The sequence below is a fragment of the Penicillium rubens genome, assembly GCF_028828025.1.
Source record: "Penicillium rubens strain IBT 27055 chromosome Unknown utg000002l_segment0_segment0, whole genome shotgun sequence".
Taxonomy (NCBI): domain Eukaryota; kingdom Fungi; phylum Ascomycota; class Eurotiomycetes; order Eurotiales; family Aspergillaceae; genus Penicillium; species Penicillium rubens.
The window spans coordinates 2,753,301-2,777,198 of record NW_026890600.1 but is presented as its reverse complement, the minus strand read 5'-3'; the positions used below and the strand labels follow the sequence as shown (position 1 = coordinate 2,777,198).

Sequence of the window (23,898 nt, the reverse complement as noted above, 5' to 3'; positions counted from 1 at the left end):
GGTGTATATAGCATAGCTTTTGGAATTATTATCCCTGTGGATTGTTTAAACAACATATTTCCAAGGTTGGTACATAGATCTGCCTTATTTTAATTCTCCAAGCCAGTTCCCCACGATACATCCGTATATTTGAAATACTCGGGCATAATTTCCACTTCTGATATCAGGTGCCGTCACACTCTTCTCCTGGATAATCCAAGTCCACTAAGAAGCCCGAATCCAGGCATATATTCACGTCATTGGCCACCTACAATCGACATGACCCCACTATTTAAGTGCTTATGTCTTGTATTGCCAGTGGGAACTCCCCATGGTCGACCACCCAGACAGCACAGGCAAAGGTTAACAAGCTATATAGCTCCACCTCCGCGGGCTGCTGGAAACCGCCCCGCCAATGAAAGGGGTGCAATTCACAATACCTCTTGTCTATTCTACTTCATTAGGGGTTATCCTGTCGGCATTGGTTGGTAAAGCGCCCGGGTTACGGGGGTAGGTCATACTATGGTCATTCTTGCAAAGCGGCTTACTCCAGGCTGGACTTGATGACTCGGGTATTCGCTTCATGTAGTTGTACAATTCCATTTCGTTGGTAGATGTAACTGGGGGAATTACATCATTGAAGTCGTCCTTGGGGGGCTGCACAGTGATCAGCTTGGCTTTTATATGTAAAGTGGGAAATTCAGCCTGATACACACTTCGTCTACTCTTTCCACCTCTTGGTATGATTGACCACACATACTATGGCAACCAATCCAAACTCCAAGACCGCAGATGGCAAATATGCCGATCTACAAAAGGACACTGTCGACATCCAGGACAAGCAGCACATGACAACCGACCATGGCGTCAGAATCTCCAACCCAGACCAATGGCTCCGCGTCGTAGACGAAAAGAAGACCGGGTCCTCACTCATAGAGGACCAAATTGCCCGTGAGAAGGTACGTGCACGCCCACATCCATCCATCCACACATACACCAATCTATATCCGGACAAGCAACTTACCAACACTAGATAACGCGCTTCGACCATGAACGCATCCCAGAGCGAGTAGTTCACGCGCGAGGAACAGGTGCCTTTGGCAAATTCAAACTATATGAAAGCGCCGAAGACGTAACAACCGCCGGGGTCCTGACCGATACCAGACGGGAGACGCCGCTGTTCGTGCGGTTCTCGACTGTGCAGGGTAGTAAGGGCAGCGCGGATACGGTGCGCGACGTGCGCGGGTTCGCCATCAAGATGTATACCGCGGAGGGTAACTGGGATATTGTCGGGAATAACATTCCTGTCTTCTTTATTCAGGACGCGATCAAGTTCCCTGATGTTATTCATTCTGTTAAGCCCGAGCCGCAAAACGAGGTTCCGCAGGCTCAGACTGCGCATAATAATTTTTGGGATTTTCAGTATATGCACTCGGAGGTTACACACATGAATCAGTGGGTTAGTATCTCTTATTCCTGTTTGGGTCGTTGTTGCTGACGCGGTTCGTGGCAGATTATGTCCGATAGGGCTATTCCGCGGTCTTTCCGGATGATGCAGGGATTCGGTGTGAACACCTTTTCCTTGATTAACAAGGCCGGTAAGCGTCATTTCGTCAAGTTCCACTTCACCCCAGAGCTGGGTGTGCACTCGCTGGTCTGGGATGAGGCCCTGAAGATCGGCGGCCAGGATCCCGACTTCCACCGGAAAGACCTAGGGGAGGCGATCGAGGCAGGACACTTCCCGCGCTGGAAGTTTGGCATGCAACTCATGCCCGAAGAGAAGGTCGACAACTTCGAGTTCGACCCTCTGGACGCTACGAAGGTCTGGCCCGAAGAGCTAGTGCCCATCCGTTACATCGGCGAGATAGAACTCAACCGCAACGTCGACGAGTTCTTCCCTCAGACCGAGCAGGTCGCATTCTGCACGAGCCACATTGTGCCCGGCATCGACTTCTCCGATGACCCTCTCCTTCAAGGCCGCAACTTCTCATACTTCGACACGCAGATCTCGCGACTCGGACCGAACTGGGAGGAACTACCTATCAACCGGCCAGTATGTCCATACATAAGCCTAGTCAACCGCGACGGACAGGGTAGGCACCGTATCACAAAGGGGAAGGTGAACTACTGGCCGAACCGATTCGAGGCCGACCCGCCCGCGACAGCCGAACAGGGTGGCTTCGTCTCCTACCCGCAGAAGCAGCAAGGCGCAAAGAAGCGTGCGCTGCCAGATAAGTTCAAGGAGCACTTCAACCAGGCGCAGGTATTCTACAACTCGCTCTCACCGATTGAAAAGATGCACGTAGCGAAGGCATTCTCCTTCGAGCTGGACCACTGCGATGACCCTGTCGTCTACAAGCGCATGACAGAGCGTCTATCAGCGATCGATCTAGACCTAGCCAAGACCGTCGCGAAGAACGTCGGTGGCGACACACCCCTGAAATCGCCAAAGGAAAACAAGGGCAAAAGAGCCAAGGGTCTGAGCCAGCTGGAATTCATGCCGGAGAAACCTATTATTGCGACGCGCCGCGTTGCCATCCTGCTCGCCGACGAATTCGACTTTAACCAGTATACCACGATGAAACAAGCGCTTAATGAACGCGGTGCGTTTGTTTTCACGATCGGTGCGCAGCGCCAGGGTGTGACTGCCGAATCTGGGCAGAGGGTTATTCCCGATCACTTCTATTCTGGGGCGCGGTCGACGCTGTGCGATGCGGTCTACGTGCCTGGCGGAAAGCACATCCAAGCGCTGTTTAAGAATGGCGTTTTTAAGCACTGGATCTCCGAGTCCTTTGCTCATCTTAAGGCCATTGCTGGTTCTGATGAGGCTGTGCCATTTGTTGAGAAGCAGATCGGGCTCTCTGAGGTCGAGGTTGCGCAGAGTGGCTCTCCGCTAAAGGAGTCATATGGTGTTATTACGGGCTATGGAGATGCGGTTTCGTTGTTGAAGGTGGGCACGGTTGGGCCTGATGCGAAAGGTTTGGCTGAGCGATTTATCTGGCATATTTCTCGACACCGTAACTGGGCGCGTGAGTTGGATGGACTTTCTGACCAGATTGCTGCTTGAGTTGGGTGCTTTGTGTGAAACCAATTGGGATATGTGACCAGGTTCTATCCCTTTTTGTAAAACAATCTCAATCACGAATTCAGGGTTGTATAGGTGGATCTCACATTCAGATGCTGTGATACACTGCGTAAGTGGTAAGCCTACATTCTTCGGCTGATCTGCGAAACACAACCCCAATCCACAAGCTCCTTTAAGGCTGGGGTAATATTTTCCTGGCAGATTCCAGACTGTCAAGGTCCTCTGCCAGATTCTTTTGGGCCTATGGAGCCGCAGCGCTTAGTAGTTATGCCTAACCCTTCCCATATGACATACCCCAACCGCCATTAGCAATGATACACCACAATTACAGAGACACCGAACCATTTAAGTCCAATTCATTGACAGAACCCCCTTTAGTACTCAATTTCCCCGCATACCACATCCCCATATCTCATAGTCAAAGCTACCTGGTAGGCCACCTCTCGAGACGGAGAGTTACACGGCGGAATGTTGGACCAGCCATTGCTTTCTGAACCGAGACTCTGGAAGGCAGAAGTATTCACACTCTCGCAGCGGAAAAATGTCCCTTTCGTAAATGACAAGCTACGTTTCTGGACTTTTGTTTCGTTCCGTTTCATTTCCTTCTGATATTGAGTCTCCGCAGTCATGGGGCTTCATCTATCACGCTCGACACGGCTGAGCGTTGTGATTGGCATATCAACATGTTTCTTTCTGGCTGAGATTTCCCGTCGGTTGCCCTCTTTCTTGTTTTTGGTAGTAGTTGTTTTTGGTATGAACGTCGATGTGCTGATACCGGGCTAGTGGGCTTCTATACCCACTCTATTGCTCTGATTGCGGATGCTTTCCACTATGTAGGCGTTTTCAGGTGTGGAGTTGGAGATTTTGTTGGCTAACATACATCGCAGCTGAATGATTTAGTTGCGTTTGTTATTGCTCTTGTTGCATTGAAGGTGAAGTGTGCTCGGTTGTGTGGTGGTTCTGGTGCTGATGTGAAATGTAGAAATCCGAGCGCAGTGACTCGCCTAAGGAGCTTACTTTTGGTTGGCAGCGGGCTCAGCTGCTCGGTGCCTTTTTCAATGGTGTTCTTCTGTTGGGGTTGGGTATTAGTATATTTTTGCAGTCCATTGAGCGATTTATTGCTCTGCAACGTGAGTGCTATATCGTCCAGTCTGGATGTTGATCTCCTTTGATAATAACTGACGGTGCATCTAGATGTGCACAACCCCAAGATGATGTTCGCCATTGGATGTGTCGGACTGGGCCTGAATATTATTAGCGCAGTCTTCCTTCACGGTAGGGTTCGTGGGATCATTGTTATATATCACGCTGACAGTACCCAGAACATGGACATGGACATGAACACAATCATGGCCATAGCCTATCACCCACGATTGAGACACCGGTTCTTCACCTCGGCGAAGAATGCCATGATTCCAGCACCAAGGTAGGCAGCGAAAATTCGAGGAATTCAACCAATGGATACAGGCTGACACAGCTTAGCATGATGATCACGAACATCTTCATTCCGAAAAGCATCACTGTGTAGACTCAGGCGGCCACAGCCATGATCATGGTGGCCACGACCACGGTGATCTGGGTATGATGGGAGTGATGCTCCACGTCATCGGCGATGCAATAAATAACCTGGGCGTCATGGCGGCCGGTCTGATTATCTGGCTCGCAGCACCCCATACTGGCCGATACTATGCCGATCCCGGTGTGAGCATGTTCATTGCCATTCTCATTATTCTGTCGTCATTGCCTCTGAGTAAGTGAGGTTCCAGCAGAGATAGCTAAGGAAATAGCGAAGCTGACACTTCTCCAGTGCGCCGAGCCGGGATGATCCTGCTAGAAAGCGTGCCCACAGGGGTTGACATGGGCGATGTCAAACACGACCTAGAAAAGGTACTTCCACCTTCATGTCCACGTATTTATTTCGTTCCTAACAATCACTAGATCGAGGGAGTCGACTCCATCCACGAACTCCACATCTGGCGCCTCAACCAACAAAAGACCCTTGCCTCAGTGCACGTTGTGGTGTCCGACGACTCTGTCGAGAATTTTATGAAGACAGCCCGGGTGATCAGCGAGTGTTTCCACGCCTATGGAATCCACTCAATTACACTACAGCCCGAACTATTGGAAGTTGACGAGGTTCCCCATGAATCTTCCCGGTGCCAGGTTATCTGCGGGACGGTGTGCGAGCAGTTGACTTGCTGTGGATAAAAAAAAGGACGGAAGTATTATTGTTGCACCTCATCATGTCAAGGTGGCCAACTCTTCACATCAACCAGCCAAGTGGCCGAGCAGTAACTCAGCCATCCAATCTTCCTTGGTCTAGTGGTGATGATTTCCGCTTGTCATTAACACCGATAAGCGCGGGAGACCGGGGTTCGATTCCCCGAGGGAGAGATTTCTTTTTTTTATCTCTCTTTCTTATATGTCATTATTAATATGATTTTTGAATTAATATGTAGTGGATAGTGTTTCTAAGGAGAGCCAAGTTCTGTAGCAAGATATAAAGGTGTACAATATCACAGCCTATCGATATTGAGTAACTCTGAACGGAATCACTCCGCGGCCCATTCCTTAACCGAAGAGAACTACATAGTTCTCTTCCCCACAGGTCTGAATGGAAAGCAAGTTCCGATTCCGAGATAGTCATGTAGATCACACAGATTGTGTGCGGGGAAATGTGTAGGACGAAGAACTGCCTTGTGTCTCTCTTTCCTCTTTATATATCCCAGTTTACACTCCGAAACCACCAGAGGTATACCCCGCCCCTGTTCCATTTCAACTTCACTCTTCAATATGACTCGTAACTGGGAGAGCCAAGCGCAAAAAGGCAGAGACATCTTGAATAATTCTATTCCGAAACAATGGCTTCTCCCCGTCGACAGGCTGCCGCCAGTCTCACAGAAAAGTGTGGTGGACTTCCCCCGGAAAAGCGGGTTGTTGAGTGAGCGCGAGCTCATCATCACTGATATGTCGGCCACAGCACTGGTGACCGAGATGGGCAATGGAAAACTGAGCGCGGAAGAGGTGATGGTTGCATTCTTGAAGAGGGCAGTGCTGGGCCATCAACTGGTGAGACCAAGAGACCCGGCTTTGTATTTTCAGTGTTGACAAGATTGTTAGCTCAATTTCGCAACGGAATTTATGGCAGATGAGGCAATCGCTCGCGCCAAAGAGCATGATGAGTACTACAGACGCACTGGAAAGCTGGTGGGGCCTCTGGTAAGCCTATATACCTACCCGTTGAAGTTTATAACGGCAAGGTTCTAATAAAATAGCATGGCATACCAATCAGCGTCAAAGAACACATATCAATGAAGAACCGAACATGTAACACAGGATACGTAGCTTGGTGAGTAGATATCCACCACGACAACCTACACTACTGACAAGCAATAATAGGGTTGATAAAGTCACCACGGAAGATGCCCTTCTCCTCCAACTCTTATCCAAAGCCGGCGCCATTTTCCATGTGCGGACTAACCAACCCCAGTCACTGATGGTACGTCGACACATTTCAAAGTAGTGGTATATCCCATAACTAACACCATCTAGCACCTGTGCTGCAGCAATAACATCACCGGCACAACATTGAACCCACTCAATCGCACTCTAAGTCCAGGCGGGTCCTCCGGCGGCGAAGGCGCCTCAATGGGCTTCCGTTGCGCACCACTAGGGATTGGGAGTGATATCGGCGGATCAATTCGCTGTCCCGCAGCATTTTGCGGTGCGTATGGCTTCCGCCCTTCCTCACTGAGGAACCCGGTAACAGGGCTTAAAGTTGCTGCTTCTGGCCAGGAGACAATCCGTGGCGTGGTGGGTCCGATGGCTAGTCGCTCGATTGAGGATCTAGAGCTGTTCCAGCGAGCTGTATTGGAGCAAGAGCCTTGGGATATTGAGACGTCGCTGATGCCTGTGCCGTGGAAGACGGCTGATCCGAAGCGGGATATGACTGTGGCTATTATGTGGGATGATGGGTATGTCGTGAGCCAAATATATGTCTGCTGACAGTGTGCTAATCCATTTTCAAGCTGCGTCCGCCCCCATCCACCTATCACTCGCGCTTTGCGACATGCCAAGGAGAAGCTGGTAGCGGCAGGTGTGAAAGTCGTAGACTGGAAGCCGTATAAGCATCAGCATGGTTGGGAAGTTATTGTAAGTGCCAATTGTTCTCTGGGCATGCACGCTATTACGCTAACATGGTCCAGCGCGCCCTATACTACCCTGATGCTGGCAGCAAGCAACGTGAGCTACTTGCCGAGTCGGGCGAGCCAGCACGCCCACTAACCGATTGGGCTCTCTCCTATGGCCAAAGCATGCCTCTTTCTCACCCGGAGGCATGGGCCTTGCACGACCAGCGCGATATCTATAGAGACGAGTACCACGCTCTGATCAATAGTCGTGGTGTTGACTTTATTCTTTCCCCGACATATCCTGCTGCCGCGGCGGTGATGGGCGAGTCGCAGTATTGGAATTATACTGCAATTTGGAACTTGGTGGACCTGCCTTCTGTAGTGTTCCCATCAGGAATCACTGTGGATCCTAAGGTAGATGTGTTGTCAGAGGAGGACAGGAAGTATGTCCCCAGGGATGAGGTTGATGAGAGGGAATGGCGGAAGTACCAGGGCCCGGAGAGATACGAGGGCGCGTCGGTGGGATTGCAGATTGCTGGAAGGCGGTTCAAGGACGAAGAGACCCTAGCGGCGGCGAAGGCTGTCGAGGAGATTGTTAGCGAGAAAAGGCACTCGAAAATTTGAGGGGCTTGGGAATGGATACAGATTTCTTTGATTCGTTTTTTAACATTCACATATCAGCTATGTCTCTTCGTAGCAAAGACCATAGCAAGCGGCGTAGCAGTTTTCACTTTCTTCCCCTCAAAGGCCCTCTCCATCTCATCCCAAAGAGGATTAATTTCCGACTCTGATACACTCGGTGTCGTCCAGGTAGATGAATAGCCCCTAAACCAGTCACAGTCCTGCTCATCCATCCAGTCCGCATCATTTTCCTCCCAAACAATCTCTTCCCCATCCCTAACCTGGCTCTCCCCGATTCGATCATTAATCTTAAAAGCCTCAATAGTCCCTTGAGCATTAACATACAACCTCTTCACCCCCTCCCAATCCTCCACGGGGAACCCCAGAGCCTCAGTCCCAGAATTCAAGATCCTCAGCGCATGATCAAGCATCGGGTCATGAACCTCACCCGCATAAAACGAACAGACAGCCTCCCAAGCCCTCTGAGCCCTCTCGTTCCCAACAATGCGCGGATAATTATAATGCGTAATAACAAGCGTCCCACCCGCGCGTAATTCCCGCGCAAACTCCGCAATTGCAACATTCGGCCTCGTCCAGTGGATACACTCGCATGCCATGATAAAGTCGACCGAGCCAGACTGCACGGAGCTCCTTTCGGCACTTTCCTGCAGGAACCGGAACCTGGATTCAGACAGACAGGATTCCTCAACTAGGACTCTGCGAGCGAGTGCCGTGTACCCGTCGTTCGGGTCTGAGACGATCACGTCGTTGAAGCGGGGAGCTAGACTTGATGAGACAATTCCACAGCCGGCGCCAATGTCTTGGGCAACGGACCAGGCGGCGTGGGGCTTTTGGGAGTGGTAGGTGAAGGCTTTTTCGAAGAAGGAGGGTGGGTAGACTGGGCGGAAGGTGAGGTAGTCGGACCAGTCCACGCCTTGGTTGGGGTTGAAGCCGTATTCTCCGGTGGGTGCGGTTTCGCGTGGCATTCTTGACGTGGACATTTGGGAAATAATTGAACAGTCGGAGGCGACGATGGTGATTTGGTTGTGCTAGGGACAATAGGGGGTATTTATAGGTTGTCTAGTTCATGCGAACAGATACTATTTCGCTATTTGTCAATTGCAGAGCTGACAGAAGTACGGGAACGAGAGAGTGCGTTGTCGTTCAGCCGAAAATGAGACCCGCTAAAGGATCTGGGCTGGTGAACTGGACTGCGTCTATTCGTTGAACTCTAGGAATGCTAACGTCTTCCAATCATAGGGGTCCCGATGGAGAACTTCGATAAGATGTCGTGCGAGATCTCGGAGAACATCTCGGAGAACATCGGTCACGTCGATCTCAGATCTCGGATTTCTCTTTTATGTAGGCCTCGTCACAGCTAGATCCATCACATAGTTGGTTTGGAATACTCCACATAGAATGTAACTATGCTCGAGTTCTTCTAACTTCAACTCCCTCGACCCCTGCTGAACGGTGGGGCTGCTGGAGGAGTCGTGGAGCTGCCCCTATCGGTGATCTTCAATAGTGCCGATGTCGATCTCCTATAAAGGGTAAAGGTGAAGATCAAAATGTCGAAATCAGTACTCCGTAGACATGGTTGTTTTCATGTTCATTCTCTAGGTAAGCGCGGACAATAAGTTTCCTATCCCAATATCTCATCTTAACTGAGCTCTCAAATCCTGCAGTGACCTAATCTGGCCACCATCTGCCCCAAAATTCCCAGCATCCAACCATTTCTCCAGGGCAGCCTTCAGCGAAGTATCCCACTCATCTTTCAAGATTGAAAACCAAGCCGTATCCCTATTTCTCCCTTTAACAATCATATGCTGTCGAAAGACCCCTTCAGATGAGAATCCCAAGCGCAAAGCCGCACGTCGTGAAGGCTCATTTAGCGAATTGCATTTCCACTCCAATCTCCTATACCCAAGACTATGGAAAGCATGCTGGGCCAGGAGATAGATCGCCTCTGTCGCGCCAGTCGTGCGCTGGAGTGCACCCGAGTACAGTACATTCCCGATTTCAATGCCCAGGTGATCGGGGGTCATGCGCATAAAAGAGAGATATCCGATTGCTTTGCCGAAAGTAAGAAGAGAGTTACGCTTGTCGATGACTGCGTAGAAGAATGGATCTGTTGAAGTGGATTTTGAAGAAATGCTGGCTTTGAAGGCTTCGGCATCTGGGTACGGCCCGTCGGGCAAGTAGTCCCAGAGGGCTTCTTTTGATGGTTCAAGTCCACCGGTGAGGGTGAAGAGGTCGTCGGCATGCTTTGGGGAGAGTTTCTCGAGAAGAATTGTTCGCCCAGGGATTGTTTGGCTCGTTGGTAGTAGAGCTGGAGTGAAGGGGACTAGTGGGCCTTGTGGGTGTAGTGATGCCATGTTTGGGATTTTAGTCTTTGAGTTACTGGGTAGGCATCGAGAGCGATTCGAGGTATATATGGTATTTCTTGATATTTAATTCCCTAAATGCTCTCACCCAAGGACTATGTGTGAGTCACGCTAGAGTGATTGGTTGTGAACCCCGAGATCCCGTGACAGTAGGGTTTCGGTAGAACGTGATAGGTTGGTTGTCCGAACTATACAAAAGATAATAGGGATTATTTGAGAGTAATATGAGCAGAACAAAGTAAACATTGGCTCATAATGGGGTCAACTTCGCAAGAAAACTTGCAATTAATTGCATTCCCATGGACTACATCTCTTTTTTATCAAAATAAACCAGTTTTGCCCCTCTTTGTGTATAGCAAATACCACAAAAAGATCAGCTGAAATGCACCAAAACACATGACTATCCCACTAAACAATTGAATACCCAGGTAGTTCAAATCCGCACTACCATCGGAGCCAATTGTAGCGAGCGCGCCTGCTATTGGTGGGCCCACAAGAGTCGCAAAGCTACTTAGGCTCTGCGCCATTCCAAGCCAAGTTCCCAGGCTCTTGGGGTCGGGACACACGTGAGTGAAAACGCTCGGTGGAAGAGGAATCAAAGCCCCGGAGATACCACCTGTAGATTTGGGTCAGAATAGAGCACCGATGACCCAGACAAAGGAACCTCACTCACCATAGAAGGCCGCAAAAAGAATAAACCGCACCAGATTGTCGGCACTAATCCAGCAAATACACAGGACACCTGATAGTACACCGCAAATGATCCAAGAAACCATCGACCCATAATAGTGAGCGAATAAAGTCAAGACAACACGGCCAATAACCGAAGAGGCCTGGGAAATCATCAGGACGTTAGAGGCCATTGAGCGCGACGTGCCCAGTTTCGTCTCCGCGTAGGTTGGGATGTAATAGAAAGGGGTGATATAACCGAGGTATAGGAAGAAATTCCCAATAGCAAAGCTCCAAAAAGGCAAATCCTTGAAAGCGCGCAAATCAATCAAGCTCCTGCGCTGGGTGGCTTTAACCTTCACTGCATGTCTCTCCGGCCACAAAAGCATGATAGCAGCCGCGATGAACAGCGCCAACATCAGGAACGCCATGAGACGAACAGTCCAGGAGAACCCCACCGTCGGTATAAGCTGGTTGAACATGATAGTGTAGATGATGCCCCCGACAGGCGCACCGCTACTCGCCACACCTAACGCAACAGCCCTTCTTGTTGTGAAAGAACGGCTGACCAATGCAATAGCGGGGACATAAAGCAATCCAAATCCGAAGCCCACGCAGACTCCCTGGCTTAGAAATATGGCATAGTACGCATGTGCAAGACTGAGCATCATTATACCAATTACACCTAGGATACTTCCGACGATAATCATGGTCTTGTTGTAGCCGAGGTCGAAAAGCGGGCCAGATAGTAGCCCGCCGACAATAAGGAGCCAGGACTGGATTGTTCCAATCCAGGCGATGTCCGACGATGTCGAGGATGGGATGTAGATGAGTGCATAGTAACTTTGAAATGACCCAAATGCGAGATTTAGACCCCTGAAAGGACGTTAGTTTGTTATTCGATTTTGACTCGAAAGGTAGTTGACATACCAGACATTGAAGAATATAAAGAAAGCACCGATAACTTGGAGACAGCCGTGCACTTTACTTTTTACAGCAAAGTTAGGGGGTATTTCGGACGACTCTTCATCTTCTCGGATATGTGCTAGATCTGTGGCCTCAGTATCAACAGGTGCCGTTTTGCCTTTCTCTGAGAACATGTTCAGCGACCTCGAATAAGTTCAAGAAATATTATCAAGACTGTAGCCAGAATCCAAAGAAATTAACAAAAACTCGAGACCCCTCCAAGTCATTAGTCAGTCGATATATTAGCCCTGTTCGCACTGCCGTGTTTACCGGCGATGCGGGGTGAGTGTCTTTAGAGTAACAAGCCACCAGCTATTTTGAAGCGTTACTACTATAGTTAATCCCAGGTAATATTTGTGTTTCATGCTGATAAATGGATCAGTACAGAATTATAATATTTATCGAAATTGAGTTGTGCCATTGGTGAAATTGTGCTAGATAGTAGTGGAAAGGAGCGATAGTTTACCTCGGCTAGGATCTACCAACCGGTACTCTAGTCATAACATCGTGAGCAGCAAAATCCTAGGGATATATTTGAAGAACAATCAGAATGTTCAGCACACCATAGCAACCATTAGAACTAGCACTCTGCTGGGAATAGTATCGTGGACAACGGAACCATTTCCGAAGCAGTGGACTTATCGATTGAATCAATTCGAAACGTCTACTCCGTACAAACAATAGAGCCTGCAAGTTCCCAGAATATTCAAATTCACATATGTATGGATCTGAAGGAAGCATTGCCTATCATGTCAAATTTCACTGCTCAAATTTCAAATCATCTACTAAAACTTCAATTCCTAGTTCGGCATCGCTGTCTGTTTCTCTCTGCCTCTTCTCTGATCCTGGGGTCTCTCTGCGTGTTCTGCTAGAAGGATTTAGGCGATAATTGATGGGATTGCTTCTGCGAGCTCAGCGCAGCATTTGGTTTACCCTGTTTTTCCAGAGATGGAGAAGATGATGTTTCCGCCGGAGTTGGGGCCGCGGGATACGCGTATTCATGAGATTGAGGGGAGTCGGCTTAATGAAAAATGAGATTGTATATATAGAAGATGGGGACCTAATGGTAGGGATCTGTGCAGTGATTTTTTAACTGATGAGTTATACGAACTTTGTGCATAGATTTCCCATTTTAGCGGTCTGATATTGGAATGGAGAGTTGCCTGCGAGTGTCGATGCCTACCAGAATAGGCCTAGGATAAAAACCTTGGAAAAGATTATGGGTATCAAATGAAGTGCAGTCATTTTTCGAATCATTATCAAATGGATTAATTCCAACCATCCGAAACAGAGCGCATAAGTACATCCATCAATACACATGTCCAGGTATCTGGAAAGAGAGAGCAGCGAGCATAAAAAGCAAAAAAAGAGCACTATCGTGACAATGTTTCCATCATAAAAGTAATAAAAAAAAAGAAGATTCAACACTGATATCTCAAAAGAAAGCCCAAACCCAAGAACGCCACGAGAGACAGGAAAGGCAAGATAAAAGGCCAATCCCAAACAAAGAAAAAGAAAAAGAAACTAATCTGATAGAAAGCGCAAGAAAAAACCATCGTGATCATCTACTTGCGCCAGAACATAGCTTTTCCGATGGTCCTGCCAGCACTCCAGCGAGCCTCGGCAAGTTTATCCTTGAAGGATGCACCGCCGCCATAGCGCACAGGACGGGAGGACGCCGCTCCAGATTCAGAGGAAGCAGCCGCACTCGAACCACCGAAAGCGCTGGGGGCAAAGTTTGTCATGTTACCCGCATCGAACTTCGTCTTTCCTTCAACGATTTTCTGAACGACGTTCAAGATGGCATAGGTAGTGGAACCAATAGCACGAATAGCAGCGAGGACGGCGACAGACCACAAGATGATAGCGAGGTAGATGTTCGTACCACCTGCGTCAACACCGTAGATTTCAGACACAGCCATGCCGAGGACGACGTTCGCGACCATCCAGATGGATACCATGTAAGTACGGACTGCACGGTAGTAGTCCTCCTGCAGCTGAGAGTCTGATGGCGGGGGCTCCGGGACCTCAAGGCGATCGCGGAGGTTGCGGAGGGCCGCGTCGTAGCCGGAGTCAATATCGAGTTGTTCGGAGGGCATTTCGATGACAACAGTTGAGCCGTTGATGGTCTTCGCTGCTCCGAGATCAGTGTTGATCACGTTGTCACCTTTGGTTCCCCAGGTTACGTCGTGGGTGTTGCAGAAGGCGTAAACTTGGAGGATGCAGATGTAGCTGGGCATGAGGAGGAAGTATTGAATGGAAGAGGTAAACATGTGCCACGGATCCAGGTAGAGGAACGAGGTGTAGAAGTAGAGCCCGACAGTTGACAACATGGAAATTACGATGTTCATCATTAAGCCGTCCCCGACTTCCATATCATCGCTTCCGATACCAGCACGTGCAAGTAACTCTTTGACCACTAAGAATAGGGCACAGAAAACAGTGTAGAACATGATAATGGCGTACACAATGATGCCAGAGAGATAGAGATTTTTGGCACTAAAAAGATTGTCAGTCAAGTCGCGATGTATGATGAAGTATTATGGACTCACCCTTGCGGTCGATTACCCAACGAGATTATAAACTGCAAACACATAACCAGAATACAAGCATAGCGCAAAACAATGAAGATGTATTTGCCCATGTTGTGACCGAACGGATCAAGCTTTTCATCGGTCAAAGAGCCAGCAATGAAGTAGAAAGCGAGGTAGAAGTTGGCCTGGAGAAAGTTAGTGGACGTCCCAAAAGGAAAAGAAAAGACAAACTCACAAGACCAAAGTAAGTAAAGAGCAGGTTAAGGAATTGATAAAAGAACTCGATATGAAGCAAGATCTTCCGGGGAAGAGTGTGATCTGTCTTCCAGATCTGCTTGGCATTGAAAATCGAGTAGACAGCGGCGAAGAAAGCACCGTTCAGCCATCTTCGGCGCTGAGAGATGAACTCAGGGACCGAGTCCGGCACATCAGTTTCTCCAACAGCGTTCTTAACAAACTTCAACACCCATCTCTCTTCCCGCTTGGCAACCAACTCCCAGCAAAGAATACGATCTTCAGCCAGGTACATGTTGGCGGTGAAAACATCTGCATCCTGACCGTGGAGTGTTTCACCCTTGAAATATTGGTTGAGGGGGCCATGGCCATCTGCGTCGTTTTGCAGGGCAAAGAACCGATAAGCACTAAGCGCACCAGGCAAGACAGTAATGTAACCGAAGACCGATTCGAGAGGCTTGTCGAGGATGTTGGACATCTTGTATTCGAAGTTCTGACTTGCCACGAGGGGGTTGAGTAGACCGAGCATGTTTTTACCCTTGGCAGCCTTGATCTCACCAGCAGCGCCGGCAACATTGGAGTCCTGGTCGAATGCCTTCCACAAGTGGTAGAGAGCCATTGGCTCCGGTCTAGTTCCAACATCGAGCAAAATACAAATGTTGGGTTGAAGGGCACGACCGAAAGCATTGAAGAACCATCGGTGGGAGTTCAGCTTCTTCTTGTTGTGCTCCTTCAAACAGAAAATAACCTGGCACGGCACAATTCCCTTCTCAGCACCCTTGAACTTGAGATCGTCGTCAAGCGAGACCTGGGTGGTGTACTCGTACACGTGTGCCTGAACTTCCTTTTGGTTCACAATATTCTTCGCAATACCCTCCTGGTAAACACCGAGGGCGGCCAATGCATTCAGCGTACGTGGGTGGACTTTCTTACGTCCATCAGCGACAATGCAAACAACAATCTTCTTCCATCCATCACGGCCCCAAGTACGCGACTTGGTGCGCGAGCAAAAGTGGCTGATATTCCGCATAACACCGTGCATGGTACGGGTGAAACCAATCTCATCTTCGTTGTACATGGTGATACAAATAAACAGCTCTGTCTCGCGAGTTGTACTGCCAATCTGCTGGCGAAGCTTATATCCGCGTTCGCCATAATCGTCCGGATCGGATGTGACAGCGGTATATCGCATGTGTGTGAACTCCCGCTCGTCGCGGCGAGGCAGGAAGCTGTGAAGAATGGTCGGAATTTTGCACTCCAAAATAAGCTCACCGTTGACCAGCTGAACTTCCTTTTTGGCGACCTGCTTGGATCGGACACCACGACGGCCCTGCTTGTCGGGTGCTGGGCCGTAATGGAGGTTGGGATCCAGGACATGCGATTCATCTTCATCATCATCGAGGTCGACCTTTGACATGGCATCTTTCTCGTCTCCCAACATCGTCGATTCGCTCATGAATGATCGGACGCTACCACGTGAAGTGTGGTGGATTGTGCGGCCATCACCGCCGAATGGATCTTCACTATGAGCATCTCCAATATCGATGCTTGTATCCACTGTTGATTTGGGCCCGGAGAACAATGGCGCTGGAGGCAAAGGTCGACGGGGACTACCCCCATATCTTGAGCTGGGTGTACCGGGCCTCGGGCTACCGTTTATATCAGCGCGTTCATATCCAACACTTGACACGGACGGCGGGCGGATGTGGGATGGGCTCCATGGGCGAATTGGCGATCCTGTGCGTGGCGGAATAGATGGGTAAACAGAAGTGTCTGCGAGGCTTGCTGTGGGAGGCGGGATACTGGGTCCACTAGCCAAGCTAGATGGTGGACGCGAAGGGGAAGAAACACTGGGCATCTCGTAGTAATGATCATAGCTTCGATCTTGTCCGGTCCTAGAATCGCGCCCTCTGATGTTAGATCTTGGTCTTGGAAGACGTTCCATTTTGCCTCGAAGCTGGCAGGAAGAGGGCCAATGTGGAGGTGAAGGCGGAGTGGGATGGAAGGGTAAACAATATACTGGAGTGTCAAGTATACAATGTTTACGGGGAGGATGATCGACCAAACAGCATGGAAGGAGTTGGCTCGAGCCCAGCAGCAATGCCATTGACCGGCAATTGCCGAAGGCGCAATTTTCCCCCAGCCTCTCCTTCAGGCCAATGAAGGAGTTGGATTTGGTGGTGCACGTGGCTCCGTCGCGAGGGAGACCACTGGAATGTGAAAACGGAGAGGGTGGAGAGGGAATTGGGCAGCACATACGGAGTGTGTTCATAATCTGGGTCATAATGAGAAGGCGAAGGAGCCCTATGACTACTGGCTAAATCATCGGCGCCGTCACCGCTAGGCAACAAGCGCATAGTTGCTCCATTGAGACGTGAGGCATTGGTTGGCGACTCAGGATCGGACAGATAGGAACCCGCGTCGTGGTTGAGGTATGCGGGCGGCGCGTCGCCGTAATTGGATGGCGGATGGTTCATGATAGAACGTGGAATGTGGTGCCTTTCTTTCAACTCACGACCTCATAGTATGGCACCTGAGGTGAGTATTGACGAGACAACGACGAGTCTCAGTCCCCGTCTCTCGAAGACAAGACAGAGATGGCGTGGATCTCTCTGATTCGACAGACGAATAGTTGAGGTTTGAGGAATGGAGGAATGTGAATACAATATCACTATTAAAGTTCGACACACAAGCAAGATGAGGAGGAGAAAGACCAGTTGATAAAAGAGCAAAGAGGATCAACTGGGCAAACAAGTCCAGCCCGTTCATATCCGTCGCTGTGCATCAACAAGGTGGAGGTGCAGGTGGTTGTCAGGGCAACGGCGGACTTCTTGTCCAAATCAGCACGGGGGAAAGGCCTGGAGAAACAATAATCAAATCAATTATTACATGTAAAATAGAACGGCGCATAATTTTCAGATATTCAATTTTATCCTTTTCCATTTCCGATGTCAAATTGGTCAACATGGTATCTTCAATACATCTTCAATATCCCCAGTCCCGAGTGGGTCGATGCATTTTCACATTAAAGCGCCACTTGAACAAGAATACATTATTCCAGGTATCACAAAAGAGTGCGTAATTCTGCCAAAACAAGATTAATATCACAGATCCCCCCAAAACTCCATACTTTCATCCTCGTTCTCGTTCCTGGGCCTTTGACCAGTATCCCCCAGCGACCGGCTGGTAAGCCTAGGCTTATCATGGCAGTGGGTCCTTCATTATGACATGACGACATGCTCACACCCCTTCGTTGAGCAGCGGCTCTCTCTCCCGGTCCGCCGACTCCGGGTGGGCAACGCGACGGAAGAGGCTGTCACGGCCAGTGTACTTGGTCGTGGAGATGTAAAGAGAGACGGCCAAGAACATGCCAAATACGACAAAGGCAAAGATCCACTGCAGGGCAATGATCTTGATAGCGATTTGTCTGAGGGCGAGTGCTAGAGTTGTGTATATCAGCAAAGTACTCGAAAAGGTGATAAAAAAAGGGCAGGACTTACACAGGGTCAACCAACTCAAACAATATCCAAGGATATAATCCTCCCAAAGGACGATATCAAACAATCCAATCGCAAGAATAACCCAGATAAAGATATTAGCAACAATACGGCCAGGCAGGTTATGGCTGTGGACAGCGACCGCGCCGTTCCAGAACAGCGCCGTCAGTGTCCAGGCATAAGGACCGGCGACGGCGGGCAGGTGCACGAAAGCCGGCAGGCCGCGGTGGCGCCAGTAGGTGACTGCCTGGTTGATAAAGTGGGCGATGAGGATGATCTCCGCGCCCCAGAAGTGGTTGCGGGTCCAAAGGAGGATCCAAGCGGCGAGGAAAAGGTTGTTTAGAATGAAATGCGTGGCTACGTTGGCAGCTGCCGTGACGAGAACATTGTTCTTGGAAAAGAGGTGCCAGACATAGCTGAGCTGAGACAGGAGGAGGAAGATCCTGCATTGGGGGGTTAGTTCGTGGATATCGCAAAGCATACTAACGTCCAATATAGACATAGCCGAACTAACCAGAAAACACCAGTCACAGTAGTGTTCTGGCTGAATGGAGTATTATGCTTATTAGCCTGCTTCCATATTTTCTTGCCCTTCTTGATATCGTCGGGCGAGTGGACGGAGTGGTAGATGCCAACCACCACAACCAGAGCCCAGGTGAGGGGTACAAGGACCCGGTATGTATTCAGCGAGTTGGCACTGTGAGTTTCGCGTCTAGCGAAAGGGTTGAAGGATGATGCCATGATGGATTTATTCCCCAAGCTGATGAAGCTGAGTATAATTGAAACAAAAAGGAGAAAATCTATATTGTAGAAGAGGGGATCTTATAATTAAAAATTAACAAGGGATTCCCCGCATAAGGTCATCAGACCACTATGCAATGGAAATCAGACCATTTCAGGAAGAACAGGGAAGTGGAAATAATGGCGATGAGGTCAATTCCACGATGATGACATCAACGCTTTCACCTGTGGACGTTACTTCCACCTACATTACTACAAATGTACTTGATACCCTCGAAATATGAAGGAATGATCGTGAATACTGATGATATTTTATTCACATCTTTCAGTTTAACCAGAAATACTTGTGTCTCTCGTGAAACAGGGGCTGAGCGCCATCACAGTGTAGCCCAGTGAGAACGGACTATAACCTGGCGCAACTTCTGCCAAGGGTGGATCATCGTGCACAGTCCTATTCGATACGAAGATCAACCTAGAATCGATGTATATGGAAACGCACAAGGTACCTAAGTAGCAGTGGGCAAGCTAAGAACTCAAAAAGTTCTCGATGCTGAGCGTAGGACCTTGGCGGAAATCAAAATAGGACCTGCAATTGAGCCTAAAAATAACAAAATTATGTCTGAAACATAACACTTACGTAGGAAACGTATGCCATTTTCATTTTGAGAAGAAAATGCGGGGAAAGGCGTACTTACGACTCATGTAGAAATAGGAGTCTACGTTACATGTAAGGAATACACACTATTATTAACATTTGAATGTAGTAACGATGCCAATGATGTGATTATCTAGGGTATCAAAACCAGTATGCAAAAGATAAAATGCAAAAGAAAGCCCGCACCATGTATAGAAGGGAAACAATCAAAATCCCCGCGCCTCCCTCACAGCCTCCAAAATCCTCCCATGAACCGAAGCCGGCCCAACAACCATACCATGACACCCAGCCAAAGTCCGACCCTGCGAACAATCCACCGGCTTTCCCTCAAGGTCCGTAACAAGGCAGCCCAATTCCTGCACAATAAGCATGCCACCCGCATGATCCCAAATTTTCGAGCGATATTCCGAACTTAGCGGCACCTTAACGAAAGCATTACACCCTCCCTGCACGGCAATAGCAACATAACGCATTTGCGCCGACCATAAATCAACCGGGTTCGGCCACGGACAGCCAAGATTCGCCGCCACACGGGCATGAGCCTCAAGATCCTGCGTCTTCGCCGCACGAGTATCAATAAACCGCACGCCAGAGGCTCCAACCTGCGGGACATTTTCGAGCGGGCGCGACGGCAGCAAAGCGCCCAGACCCATAGGTCTGATGGTAGCGCCCTGCCCGGCAACGGCTGAGATCATCTGGCCGAGACCGTCGCGGTCAACGCGGCGTTCAGCGACGGGCCCCGATTCCAGGAGATTGGGGCAGCCGAGGACGCCGACTTTCTGAACTCCATTTTCGACTAGTGATAGACACACTGCGTACTGTTCACCGCGGATGAAGGTTGCTGTTCCGTCTACGGGGTCTAGAGTCCAGGTCCTGCTGGTGGGGGTGCAGGCGCCTTTTGCACCGAGGTCGATTAGGTCGAGGAGTTCGGAGGTGGTACGTGGGGTGTGGAGCAGGGCTTCGCTTTCTGGGTCATCGAGGTGAATGCCGGTTGCTAAGTCCCAGGTTCTCGCGAGGAGGCCTGGGTTTGTGCGGAGGGCTGTGGCGTCTTCTTCGCCGACGATGTCGTCGTCTGGGAAGACGTTGTGAATGGCTGCAATTATTGAGGCTTGGGCGGCGAAGTCCGCAATTGTTACGGGTGAGGAGTCACTCTTGTCAAGGGCGCCTTTGTCAACAGCAGAGAGGATCTCTTTCGTTAAGATGGCTGCTCGTTGTACGGCTAGGCTGGCGAGTTGAAGCTCTTTGGCGTATGGGGTTGAAGAGGTCATGGCGGTTCAAGGGATTGTTTATGTGGAGGGTTTGGGATAATTGATCCCAGGGGGATTTACCTCGACCGGATGTAGAAATGACAATTGGGAACTGAGTACTCCGTATGAAAACGGTGTTATTTTTTGGACATCACGTGCGAAACATCGGTGAGTATACCTACGTCATATCTAAGATCTAGCCCTAAGGTGTATGAAAGTGTATGGATAAAGCTTCCTCAATATAATTTCCTCGACTCTCAGTATGCTATATCAGCTTCGAATCTACCACATAGGACTTCATTTGGGAAAAATCTATATCAAAGTCATAAGTACATTCCCATAGACTCTTTATAGCTTAGCCTTGCCTTCCTCCCGACCTTCAAGGTTAGGGTGGGGGGATCGAACAGGTCGAGTAACGGCGTAGAAGGCAAACCCTTGAGACTTGGTCGAGAACTAGAGGAGAAATTAGAACTATTTCAATATATCGTGTACGAAATGTGAGATGGTCATGACAAACCTTAACTTTAGATCCAACATGGAAGAAAGCAAAGTCTCCCGGGACTAGGTGGTGGGTGATCCCGGTGGCCTCATCCTATTTAAATCCGTGTTAATAAGAACAAAAGATCGAAGAAACAACTTTCGATACAAAATGGGACATACCAAAACATCGATCTGACCATTGAGGACATATTTTGTCTCCTCAAAATTGTAGCTCGCGGGTCTTTCAGGTCCAGCCTCGATCTTATAGAATCCCGAAGTGATGTGTGCAGGGGACTCAGTCTCGGTGCGGATAGAGTGGAAGTCGGCAGTAGTTGCGTTCTCGCCTTGAGGGAGGGGGATGAACTCGTGGCCGGCGCCTTTAATGACGGTAAGAGGAACGATATTGCTGGACACTTTCCATAGCGAACTTTCGTATTAGTGGCTTTGAACTAATCTTTCTGGAATTTGTGAGTAACTCACTGTTGCTATACTTGATAAATAAAGATGGAATTGGGACGTATTCGACGAGGTGTCTAACTAATATACACACTCATTGTACTACGGTATACCTCGGGCGCATCCCCGGGACATGGCAAAGATCCTGCATCCTTTATCCCGATGAGGAGAAAGTTCCCAGTGTTGCTCTGCCCTCATGAGGGGAACACGGGCGCATCGCCCGGTGGAGCAATGTCGGATGAAGAGCCGTACCCACTATGACATTCTCGCAATTGACGAATCGCATGCTTTTCCTTTGTGAGGAGGCTAAAGAAAGGGAAAGAAACTAAATAGGGAAAAAGAGAAGCCGGACTGTACAAGTTCTGGTGGGTGCCCTTTTTTTTGACTACTATCCTATCTACATGCCTCTGATCAAAGAGCTTGAGTGCTTGGCTTCAGTCTACTATAAGCTGTATGACCATCTTATAACTGAGCTACCGACATAAATAGTGATCTTAGACTACCAGGATAGAGAGTTCACGAGTCATAATCACTCAATTGAGGGTATGTAGGGTATAAGTCCCCAAGACCGAAAAAAAAAATATAACTAGCATCGGGTTGAACCTCAATGTATTACGAGGGAACCCAGCTCGGAGGTATATCACATGAAACGCCGAAACATCATATAAACCAGCAAAACAAAATCAGAAGGGAGCAAAAGCCAGCTCGTAAGCAAAAGCCAAGCTCATCTTCGCATGCTGCAGCATGTGATCGAAGCTCAGATACTCAATCTTGTCCTCGGTAGTGTGGATCCTCTTGTCAGAGTTCTCAAACTGAGACTCGATCACAAATGCCGAGGGGTATCCGTACCGACTAGCAGAAGCATGATCAGAGCATGCATAGCCACACTTTGTCTCGACATAAGGCACATCGCAGTAGGTAGTGATAACCTCCTTAATGAACGCAGTAAGTCCCTGATCGACGTAGTCGATAATAACACCGACAGACTCCTTCTCGCCAGCGTCCAGAGTACCCTGAACATATCCAGTCATATCCTGCTGGAGCATAGCCTTGACATTCCGCTGGTTCTTCTTATAATTCGCGTACACAGCCTGCGATCCAAGCAAACCACCTTCCTCGGCAGAGTACCAGTGGAACTCGATGGTGTTGCGGGCCTGTCCGTGGGCGATAGTCTCCGACCGCAGCAGGGCGCGAAGAGCTTCGAGGATAGTAACCGTTCCACTTCCGTCATCGTCCGCGCCAGGAGCAGCCAGGATCGAGGGCAGGAACAGGTTGATGCTATCCTGGTGGGAACCAAGGATGACGGTATTGTCTGTCTGGCCGGGAATGCGGGCGATGATACTGAACTGACCCCAGGGGTGGGCAAAGCGCTCGACAGTTGCGCCATGATCACTGGCACCAGACTCGTGCACTGCGGCTGTCACTTGGTCGAATAGCCAGGTCGCTGACTCAATTCCCGTTTGCGACTTGTAGTAGCGCGTGTAGAAGGATGTGAAGTGTTCCAGGTTGCTTCTCATGTTACTCTTGTCGAGGGTTTCGGTCAAAGGCAGAATCTCGTGAGCGTGCTCCATAGCCCCTGGGTAGTGCACGACACGTGTGGTGTGGAGGGTTCCGTAGGAGCCTGATTGGTATTCGTCGGTGACATCAATGAAATTCACTCCGTCCTAGGAGGGGGGTTAGTACGACGTCTGATTGAATTTGGGGTCAGAACTTACCAGTTTGAGTGACCATTTTTCTTCTTCGGTTACCCATCGGGTCCGGTATGGGGCCAGTTCGATTAGAGACTTGTGCTGAGGGTTTTGAACAATTGAAGGCGCTAGAGGTTGTTGCTCTGGGTTGACTATGATCATGGCAGTTGCCGTTGCGCTTAGCGCAAGAGTGAGGAACTTCATGATGAGAAATATTCAGGTAAGAATAAGAAGAGTAAGCAGAATAAGGGTCTAGAGACAGGGTAGGTTTCTTTTAAAAGCTCTGGGAAGTGCAAGGTATTGGGCACGCGCCCTGCGCCAAGCCATTTTTGGACCCCGCGCGCTAAAATACCGAGGCTCTGTATCATATTATTCTTAGAACGGGCCGGTATATCCGATCATTTTGAAATCTATGCACATGGATACATATATGTACGGAATATATCAGATTTTATTTAAGATGCGGTCTGTTCAATACACTGAAATCCAAGGCACACCCAAAGCACCACAAAGACATAGGCAGGGCTCGAGT

The 23,898-nt window shown here is 49.2% G+C and overlaps 12 protein-coding genes across 12 annotated transcripts; 3 read left to right on the top strand and 9 right to left on the bottom strand.

The window, feature by feature from the left end:
- Positions 1-740: 740 nt before the first annotated feature.
- N7525_003536 (uncharacterized protein) lies at positions 741-3,046 on the top strand (the record flags this gene model as incomplete). The annotated part of the gene is made up of 3 exons (XM_061212740.1): positions 741-938; positions 1,013-1,438; positions 1,493-3,046. 3 exons carry the CDS (start codon positions 741-743, stop codon positions 3,044-3,046), a joined length of 2,178 nt encoding a protein of 725 aa, XP_061069761.1.
- Positions 3,047-3,691: 645 nt separating this feature from the next.
- On the top strand, positions 3,692-5,272 carry N7525_003535 (putative di-, tri-valent inorganic cation transporter; the record flags this gene model as incomplete). The annotated part of the gene is made up of 9 exons (XM_061212739.1): positions 3,692-3,815; positions 3,848-3,897; positions 3,952-3,996; positions 4,047-4,194; positions 4,259-4,339; positions 4,387-4,490; positions 4,547-4,814; positions 4,872-4,951; positions 5,003-5,272. 9 exons carry the CDS (start codon positions 3,692-3,694, stop codon positions 5,270-5,272), a joined length of 1,170 nt encoding a protein of 389 aa, XP_061069760.1.
- A 585-nt stretch (positions 5,273-5,857) lies between these two features.
- On the top strand, positions 5,858-7,818 carry N7525_003534 (putative glutamyl-tRNA(Gln) amidotransferase subunit A; the record flags this gene model as incomplete). Its single annotated transcript, XM_002559018.1, has 7 exons — positions 5,858-6,133; positions 6,185-6,283; positions 6,340-6,413; positions 6,464-6,563; positions 6,617-7,038; positions 7,093-7,216; positions 7,270-7,818. The coding sequence occupies 7 exons, from the start codon at positions 5,858-5,860 to the stop codon at positions 7,816-7,818; spliced, it is 1,644 nt and encodes a 547-aa protein (XP_002559064.1).
- Positions 7,819-7,871: 53 nt separating this feature from the next.
- tpcM (methyltransferase tpcM) lies at positions 7,872-8,816 on the bottom strand (the record flags this gene model as incomplete). The annotated part of the gene is made up of 1 exon (XM_002559019.1): positions 7,872-8,816. One exon carries the CDS (start codon positions 8,814-8,816, stop codon positions 7,872-7,874), a length of 945 nt encoding a protein of 314 aa, XP_002559065.1.
- Positions 8,817-9,470: 654 nt separating this feature from the next.
- N7525_003532 (GNAT family N-acetyltransferase) lies at positions 9,471-10,190 on the bottom strand (the record flags this gene model as incomplete). The annotated part of the gene is made up of 1 exon (XM_002559020.2): positions 9,471-10,190. The coding sequence occupies one exon, from the start codon at positions 10,188-10,190 to the stop codon at positions 9,471-9,473; it is 720 nt and encodes a 239-aa protein (XP_002559066.2).
- Positions 10,191-10,864: 674 nt separating this feature from the next.
- N7525_003531 (uncharacterized protein) lies at positions 10,865-11,968 on the bottom strand (the record flags this gene model as incomplete). The annotated part of the gene is made up of 2 exons (XM_002559021.2): positions 10,865-11,744; positions 11,799-11,968. The coding sequence occupies 2 exons, from the start codon at positions 11,966-11,968 to the stop codon at positions 10,865-10,867; spliced, it is 1,050 nt and encodes a 349-aa protein (XP_002559067.2).
- A 1,431-nt stretch (positions 11,969-13,399) lies between these two features.
- Positions 13,400-16,547, bottom strand: chsB (chitin synthase class II; the record flags this gene model as incomplete). The annotated part of the gene is made up of 3 exons (XM_002559022.1): positions 13,400-14,333; positions 14,387-14,553; positions 14,604-16,547. The coding sequence occupies 3 exons, from the start codon at positions 16,545-16,547 to the stop codon at positions 13,400-13,402; spliced, it is 3,045 nt and encodes a 1,014-aa protein (XP_002559068.1).
- Positions 16,548-16,644: 97 nt separating this feature from the next.
- N7525_003529 (uncharacterized protein) lies at positions 16,645-17,079 on the bottom strand (the record flags this gene model as incomplete). Its single annotated transcript, XM_061212738.1, has 1 exon — positions 16,645-17,079. The coding sequence occupies one exon, from the start codon at positions 17,077-17,079 to the stop codon at positions 16,645-16,647; it is 435 nt and encodes a 144-aa protein (XP_061069759.1).
- Positions 17,080-17,842: 763 nt separating this feature from the next.
- On the bottom strand, positions 17,843-18,840 carry N7525_003528 (DUF1774 domain-containing protein; the record flags this gene model as incomplete). Its single annotated transcript, XM_002559023.1, has 3 exons — positions 17,843-18,042; positions 18,103-18,542; positions 18,614-18,840. The coding sequence occupies 3 exons, from the start codon at positions 18,838-18,840 to the stop codon at positions 17,843-17,845; spliced, it is 867 nt and encodes a 288-aa protein (XP_002559069.1).
- An 861-nt stretch (positions 18,841-19,701) lies between these two features.
- Positions 19,702-20,763, bottom strand: N7525_003527 (inositol monophosphatase family protein; the record flags this gene model as incomplete). Its single annotated transcript, XM_002559024.1, has 1 exon — positions 19,702-20,763. One exon carries the CDS (start codon positions 20,761-20,763, stop codon positions 19,702-19,704), a length of 1,062 nt encoding a protein of 353 aa, XP_002559070.1.
- Positions 20,764-21,090: 327 nt separating this feature from the next.
- On the bottom strand, positions 21,091-21,648 carry N7525_003526 (uncharacterized protein; the record flags this gene model as incomplete). Its single annotated transcript, XM_002559025.2, has 3 exons — positions 21,091-21,195; positions 21,260-21,334; positions 21,403-21,648. Coding segments are annotated over 3 exons (426 nt in total), but the record flags the coding sequence as incomplete, so codon positions are not given.
- Positions 21,649-22,361: 713 nt separating this feature from the next.
- On the bottom strand, positions 22,362-23,570 carry lap1 (putative aminopeptidase; the record flags this gene model as incomplete). The annotated part of the gene is made up of 2 exons (XM_002559026.1): positions 22,362-23,342; positions 23,394-23,570. 2 exons carry the CDS (start codon positions 23,568-23,570, stop codon positions 22,362-22,364), a joined length of 1,158 nt encoding a protein of 385 aa, XP_002559072.1.
- Positions 23,571-23,898: the final 328 nt, after the last annotated feature.